This window comes from Penaeus chinensis, chromosome 39, assembly GCF_019202785.1.
Source record: "Penaeus chinensis breed Huanghai No. 1 chromosome 39, ASM1920278v2, whole genome shotgun sequence".
NCBI lineage: Eukaryota > Metazoa > Arthropoda > Malacostraca > Decapoda > Penaeidae > Penaeus > Penaeus chinensis.
The window spans coordinates 3,419,502-3,427,759 of NC_061857.1; the positions used below are offsets into that span (position 1 = coordinate 3,419,502).

The 8,258-nt window shown below is 39.4% G+C and overlaps 1 protein-coding gene across 1 annotated transcript in view; it reads right to left on the minus strand.

Annotated features, from left to right (window-relative positions):
* Nucleotides 1-8,258, minus strand: part of LOC125046408 (long-chain-fatty-acid--CoA ligase 4-like) — a 41,452-nt gene that overhangs the window by 2,726 nt on the left and 30,468 nt on the right. Inside the window, 11 exon segments of the mRNA XM_047644181.1 lie at nt 73-244; nt 423-549; nt 683-822; nt 1,141-1,277; nt 2,286-2,480; nt 4,058-4,066; nt 4,953-5,105; nt 5,108-5,144; nt 5,400-5,639; nt 6,642-6,854; nt 8,035-8,176. Of these exon segments, the coding sequence (XP_047500137.1) occupies nt 73-244; nt 423-549; nt 683-822; nt 1,141-1,277; nt 2,286-2,480; nt 4,058-4,066; nt 4,953-5,105; nt 5,108-5,144; nt 5,400-5,639; nt 6,642-6,854; nt 8,035-8,169 (1,558 nt within the window). The 5' untranslated portion in view covers nt 8,170-8,176.

Here is an 8,258-nt window from a genome sequence, read left to right on the forward strand (position 1 = left end):
TAGTACAAAACTTCAAATAGAATAGTTCTATATGTTTCAGAGGAAGCAAATCAAGGTAAGTGGTCTTCTCACCTATGATAATTTCTCCTCGTGGTCTTGGCTTGTCTGTGATTCTGTAATTGCCTTCTTCCCAGTTAACAAGCTTAATTTTGCACACTGACAGAGGAGCACCAACTCTGCCTGTAGTCATATCTGTGTCATCCATGAGAGTGGCACATCCACAAGTTTCTGTGAGACCATAGCCCTATAAAAAAAAAAAAAAAAGAGTAATAACATTAAAAGCTTAAAATTTAAGTCTTCCATCTTTACTCTATTTTCTTTGGTTCAGTTTCACAGGGAATTTTGAGGGATGTGGGAAAAGACTTTACGGAATAATGCTTAAAAGGTCATTTCATTCATAGGAAGATTATGGACCAACTAACCTGTAACACTGGTACACCGAGAGTGGCACGCACAAAATCGTGAGTGTCAGGGGAAAGTGGTGCTCCACCACTTGCAACCAATCTTAATCTTCCACCCAACAATGCCCGAATTTTGCGGAAGACAAACCTAGGAGAAGAAAGAGGAAAATTATACTCATACAAAAACATATAAAAAGTCTGACTGATGTGCTAAGCACCCAACAAACACAGACTAACACCTACCAGTAAGTCATTCAGTTTCAAAAGAGAAACCTGCTTACCAGTTACAAATGGGAGTCTCGAACCCACGCCGCAGCCAGTTGAGCTTGTACTGTAAAGCGAAGTCAAAGAGTTTCTGGAGCCATGGGCCTTGTGCAGCTACTTTGTCCAGGATTCCCTTGTAGATTCTATCCAGAATAAGCTGTCAAGAGGGGTGGGTGTCATTATATAATGTTACCAAAGGATAAGGCAACTATAAACTCAAATTTAACAATATGCACTAATACAACAAATTGGAATGAGCAGAATGTCTTGTTTAATTTACAATTTGCTTAATGTGGAATGTAGTTACCCAAATGCCTGCTGAAGACAATTAATCAAAACAGCAAAATAACACACCTTGTTCCATGAAAATTTTTATTCTCAAACACATCTAAGCCCAACCATCAGTCCCAACCTCTCTGAACCCAAGAACCAAAATCATTAGAACAGTGGAAAATCCACGATCATTGCTCCTTACCGGGACTGCAGCCATCATTGTGGGTTTGAGGACGGTGCAATCGCCAGAGCAGCCTCTCTTAATCTTGCTCGACCTGTCAGTCATTGTCAGTGGTGTGGAGTAGCCCATTGGAACACCAAACATGAGCATCATGGATTCTAGAAGTAAAAATTAATTTGTCTTCATCAGTACTTCACACAGATTACCCTTTGATAGATAGATAGATAGATTGATAGACAAATAAATAAATAAGTATATAGTTAATCAATGATTAATCCCTTCAATCCAGATGACATGACCATCACATCATGAAAAAAAATTACCTTGAGGGGCAGGCAACATGAACCTGCCATCATTGGAAAATTTTGCTGTTTGCCGGGTGACACAAACTTGCTGTCATGAGAGTTTTGGCTGAAGGCCAGGGTGATGGGAATGACTTGCCACAAATGCACAAACCTCTTGGAGGGTAATCAGACTTATTGGGCATTTAAGAAAGGGGCTTCTGCATTATTTCCATCAATAAATGAATGTGGAATGTAGGTTTGTGAGCCATGACTGGAACAGAGCTGGCTCCAGGGAGGATACCATTTCCATGCTCAGCATCCTATTCCTGGCTTCTGTAACCAGCAGTGCAGGTTGTATTTCAGAAAATTGAATATTACAAAAAAAAATAAAAAAGGACACAAATAACTATATGTTACTTAGTGTTATTATTCTTGCACTGAGTTATAGCCTACTTAGAGAGTAGATAGGTGCAAGGGAAAGTCTACTGACATCTAGATAAAGCAAATCAAAAGACAAATACAGACATCAGAAAAAGGCAAAAAACCTAAAAACGCTTATGCATAAACAACATTGCAAAGGGGAGGCAATGAGTCTTCTCATCGCACACAAGTGTTCACGAGTGTCTGGCCTAAAAGTTGCACACCCATCAGAGTAGCAGCTCACACAAGCCTAATGCCCACATTTTGGGCCGTGTGATTGCCATGAATTACCCGTATCCAAGGGGTTAATACCATCACATTCCGAAAAGGATGTCAATGTCACTATTAAACTAAAAAAATACAATATACATACAATAGAAATGAAAAACAAAAAAGCCAGTAAAATCACAGACAAAGACTAAATAACTAAATCTTCTGCAACAACAGCTCTGCCCAACGCACCAGCCATGAGTTCAAGGACGTGTGCTAGGGGTAGGTAGGCCAGGTAGACGTCATCCTTCTGGATGTTGAGTCCCACAGCGTAGCCAATGATGGCGTTGACCAGGTTGAAGTGTGACATGATCACTCCCTTGGGGTTCCCAGTCGAGCCAGATGTGTACATGATGATGGCTGTGTCATCTTCCGTGGGCGGCACATCTGGGTGAAGAGTGGACTTTCTTTAGGGTGGACAAAGTGAAAGAGAGAGATACTGCAAAACCCTTCTTTTGCACAGACTCTGACAGGAATTGAAATGACAAGGGTAGGATAATGAGATTTGGAATTAAAGTTTTTAAAAAGAACTAAAGAATGTCAATCATGATAAGAATATATTGCTAAAAAATAAAAATATTAATAAGTAATAATAACAGTAACAGACATAATAATAATAAAAGTGGAAGCAGCAGCTGTAATAATAACAGTAATAATACAGTACTAATAAGACTAAAACAATAATAACAATAACAATCACTATCATAGTCATAGTAGAAGTAGTAGAAGTAGTAGAAGAAGTAGAAGTAGAAGTAGAAGTAGAAGTAGAAGTAGAAGTAGAAGTAGTAGTAGAAGTAGTAGTAGAAGTAGTAGTAGTAGCAATAGCAGTGGTAATAAAATGGTAGTAAGAATAGTAATAGTAATAGTAATAGTAATAGTAATAGTAATAGTAATAATAATAACAGTAATAGTAGTAATAGTAATACAGCAATAATAATAATAATAATAACAATTATTATTATTATTATTATTATTATTATTATTATTATTATTACCACCATCATCATTATTAACACCAACAAAAAGAAGAGACAATAAGAAAAAGTAAAAACCTCACATTAACAACAAATCTATGCATGCACTAAAGATGTGAAGTCCACCAAATAACGCTAGATAAAAAAAAAAGAAATCTAGAACGTAAAACCTCATCCAACAACCACAAACCGCTTCTATCAACCAAACAAGCACCCGGGATCTGGAACCGAAGCCAAGGCCGTGCAAAGTCAAGCAAATAAAGCAATTGGGTCACTTACCTCTGACCCAAAAGAAATAAAAAACAGGGAGATTAATTTAAGAGGACAACGAAAGACAGAACACAAATTTTAAGAAGGGGAAGTGTGCATGTACATACATATATGGTAATGATAACAATAACAATAATAATAATGATGATAATGATAATCATCATAATAATAGTAATACCAACAACAAAAATAGTAAAATGATATGAAAATATTTGTAGTAGTAGTAGTAGTTGTTGTAACTCAACACCAAAAAAACAAAAATTATTGTTATTACTATAATCATTGTTATTATTATCATATATGAAATTAGCATCACTAGCACTACTGTTCAAGCTCTTAATATTGAGTAGCAGTAAGCAAGATGTTCAAGGAAAGTAAATTTTTGATCAAGGGCAATTTTAGAGGCAAGTAGTGTAGAAAATTTAAACATCAGCCTAAAATAAAAACCAATATCTTTATAATTTATAAGTAAATATATACTAAAGAAACATTTGGAGAGAAATATATTTGAAAAAGTGGCAAAGCTTTAGGGTTATTTTTATGGCTAATTTCTTCATCCCTAAACAGAGAAAAAGGGGATCAATGAAGTAAAAAAATGTATAAATAAATTTTAGAAATATACAAATTATCATTTTTGGATCAGGAATATCTTGCTTTGGATTTTTCTTCTTCATCCAACACCTGACAAACAAACATTCAAAACTGGCTTCTGAGTCTCACCTTCAATACCTGGAGGAGGTTCATTCAGGAACAATAAGCGTAGCCAAATAGGATGAAATGGAAACAAAAGAGGGAGAACATATTAGGAATACTGGGAACAGATACTATAATCAACTTAAGAGATCATGAGGAAGGACGTGTGTTTTCTATTCTATTTGGTTGGCACGGCCAGATAGCATTCCTGCCTGGCCTGTGAGACACCAATACTCTCTTTAGTTACTAAGAGTGTACAGGTGCACACAACTATACATATCATACCATACACTGAACTCTGAATAAAGCCAATCATTTTTCACAGCAAGTGAAGAGATGACATGTGCATATTTACATCTAAAAACACTTAACAATACATATCAGTAACAGCCTGTGTCATGTGTGCACTTTTAAAAGCAGTAAATATTACTGCTCGAGTATAAAGCAAAAATATCCAAATACATCATTTTTAAAGCAAAACAGAAGGAATTTAAGCATCTACTCATAATTGTAGAAATTTTAAATATGTGACCAGGAATCAGCTTTCAAAGCAAATAAGCAAGACAAAATAAATAACTAATAATGAAAGGTACTGAACGGCTAACTTGTAACATCAAATTAAGCCATATCAAGCACATATTCTTAATACAAAATGTATAATAAAAGATAAAAGCACAGTACGAAAGCCAAATAATAGCAAATTCTTTAAAAAGGGAAGGCCAATTTATTCAAACAAACCTTTCAGGATGGACCAACTTGCCAACAGGCCCCCTTAACTTTTTTGAGAGCAGTACTAGATAGGAGGGAGATGACGGAGGGTGGAAAATCCCATCCCACATTATCCCCCCTCTATCCGTATGTGCTACAGCCCAATACTGCTCACCTGTCTACCCACATTTAGTCACGTTCCCTAAGACCTCACCTGAGTAGTCGCTTGTTTTCCCCTTGGAGATCACCTCCTCAAAGGAGTTGAATTCAATGCCATCCTTAAAGCCTGAGAGTTCTGTGGGCTTCAGCTGGTCACGGAAGTAAGTGATGTGTGTCACCAGGGGACACTTGTGCAGTAAACTTTGAATTTGGGAAGCAGCTCATGTGATGTGATGATGTGCCTCACCTGCCGTGACAGAAGAGAATTACCTATACTGACTACAAAACTTTTAAAAATATAAAGACATATAACTATTCAAATTTATGAACTGGTACATTGTCTATTTATATATAAACAGTGTAATAAATATTATGTAATAAAAATGTAATTTACGTCAAACAAAAAAAATTCTACCATATTAATCAACCTTTCTCAAAAACTGCAGGCCACATTGAAAAACCACACTACTAAAAAGTTATCTTCCTTTCCCTCTAGCTTTACCTCTGTTTCGTTGATGCCGTGAATGACGGCCTCATCACCCAGGGTGGCATAGAGTGTACACACAGGAATGTTCTGCTTAAAGCATCCCATAGCGGACATGAGCCACTCCTGCCGTGTCTCAGCAAAGATGACAATGTTTTCCCTCGGCTTGTGCCCAATGACACGCAGGCCCTTGCCGAAGTTGTGTGCCATATCGTCCACTTCATTGTATGTCAGCCAGGTGTAGTCTCCCAGTTCAAACTGCAAGATAAAAAGAGAAGGAATATTACGGTTTGAAATATTTGCCAAGCCTTGCCATACAAACATACATTCTTAACTCTCATTCATTCGCATGATGATGATGATGATGATGATGATGATGATGATGATGATGATGATGATGATGATGATGATGATGATGATGATGATGATGATGATGATGATGATGATTGATCATTATTACTGACATACATTTATAACTTTCATTCATTCACATGATGATAATGAGGATAAGAAGAAGGAGAAGGAGAAGGAGAAGGAGAAGGAGAAAGAGAAGAAGAAGAAGAAAGAGGAGGAGGAGGAGGAGGAGGAGGAGGAGGAGGAGGAGGAGGAGGAGGAGGAGGAGGAGGAGGAGGAGGAGGAGGAGGAGGAGGAGGAGGAGGAGGAGGAGGAGGAGCAGGAGGAGGAGCAGGAGGAGGAGCAGGAGGAGGAGCAGGAGGAGGAGCAGGAGGAAGAGGTGGAGGAGGAGGAGGAGCAGGAGGAGGAGGTGGAGGAGGAACAGGAGGAGGAGGTGGAGGAGGAGGTGGAGGAGGAGCAGGAGGAGGAGGTGGAGGAGGACAATGTCGATAAGCAGATATAGGGAGGAGGAGAGGGAAGAGGAAGAAGACGTGGCAGTGGGTCTGGGTGGGTGGGTGGGTGGGTTTGGGTGGTTGGTTGGTTGGTTGGTTGGTTGGTTGGTTGGTTGGTTGGTTGGTTGGTTGGTTGGTTGGTTGGTTGGTTGGTTGGTTGGTTGGTTGGTTGGTTGGTTGGTTGGTTGGTTGGTTGGTTGGTTGGGTGGGTGGGTGGGTGGGTGGGTGTTGGGTGGGTGGGTGTTGGGTGGGTGGGTGGGTGTTGGGTGGGTGGGTGTTTGGGTGGGTGGCTGTTTGGGTGTTTGGGTGTTTGGGTGGGTGGGTGGGGGGTGGATGGGAGAAGAAAAAGGAAAAATATATATATATATACATATATATATAAATCATAATGCATCAAATTCAACATTGCAATTACCTTTTTGAAAACCTTTCCATTTTTCTGGGTTTCCTCAAACTCCTCAAGGATCTGCCTGGTCCCCAGAGCTTTCTTGCTGCCATGTTTCTTGCAGGCATATGAAATGGCCTGCTCCACTGTCTTGATGTTAGCATTACGGATCTCCACTTGGAAGCCCTGTGGAGCCTCGTTGCTGCCATAGCAGAGGCCTTCTGCAACCGGGATTTCTGAAGCCTGTTGGACGAAATGGAGATATCAGTGAGTCAGAAAGCACAAGGCATCACAGAATGACGAAACCAATAACCTAATAAATGACTGAATGTTTGTCAACTATCGGATTACAGAACCTAATATAATAATGCCGAAGCAGAAAATACTGGTTCTCTTGTACTTTTAGCTGAAAGTGTGAGTGTCAGTCAGTAAATGAAAGGCACAGCCACTTTCCAGTGACCCTTCTCAAAAGCCACTTGATCACAAACCTCACTATATTGGTTTCTAATTTTAATGAATAATGTACCGGTTCTTATGACCTCTTAACTGATAAGTACAAGTGATAAAAATCTTTAAAAAAAAAAATCACAAGTTGCCTGTGTTGAAATCTAGAGATCAACCAGATAGTATTTTATCTAATCACTCCTAAAAATATTACAAAGCCTCTCATAGATTATCTGACCTTAAATCTCCTTATCATATTTTTAAACATGAAAGAATTCTGGCCAATCCCTCAGCTCTTTACCAATAGAAAATCCACTGTTGGAATGAGAACTGTGATATCCCTATCCACTATGCAATGAACAGTTGAATCCATCATTCAATTGCCAAAGCAATCAATCAATCAATAACTCTACCCCTCTCTTTGTCATTGGTCTTTCAGTCTATCACTTAAATTCATTCCATCTGTACTCATTCCCCTTTCTTAACTAATCTTTCAATGTCTACCTCCTTCTCTAATCCATCTATCTGTCCTGCCCACCCTCCCTCTGTATCCAAGTCTCAGGTTCTCTCTCGTTTCTTATTTCCCTTTCTTGTCCATCTCACCATTGTCTCTCAGCTACTTATATGCCATTCTTTAAATCTCTCTGTTTCTCCCTCTCTCTTTATTTTGTAAATTACCTCATGTTCCATCTTCAAATCCCTTTCTTTTCCTTCCACCCAGCCATCGATTTATCTATCAATGTATAGCAATTCATTCATCTACCTATCTGTTAATCCATCCATCCATCCACTCATCCATCCACCTCCCTCCCTCCTTCAATCTCAATCTCAGTCTCTCTCTTTCCTCTTTTCCCCTTTTCCTCCTTCCACCTTCTCCCTATCCCCATTCCCCCCTCAACTCCCCTCCGCCTCCCTCCACTCCCCCCCTCCTCCAGGTGCACCCTCCTCCCCCTCCCCCTCCCCCTCTCCCCAAACTCACCCTCTCCTTTTCCATGAGGCCTTTCGCTCGCCATGGCTGCTGGACGATGGCATACAGCGGGTAAGTTACGATGTCGTAGACGAACACCCCAACTTTGATGAGGTTGATGCCGATGCTTATGGTACCCTCGCTCATGGTCAAGCTGGAAGGGAGGAAATCAGGAATTAATGGTAAGCCTAAAGACTACCTGATGATAATAATCTACCAATACAAAAACTAAAACT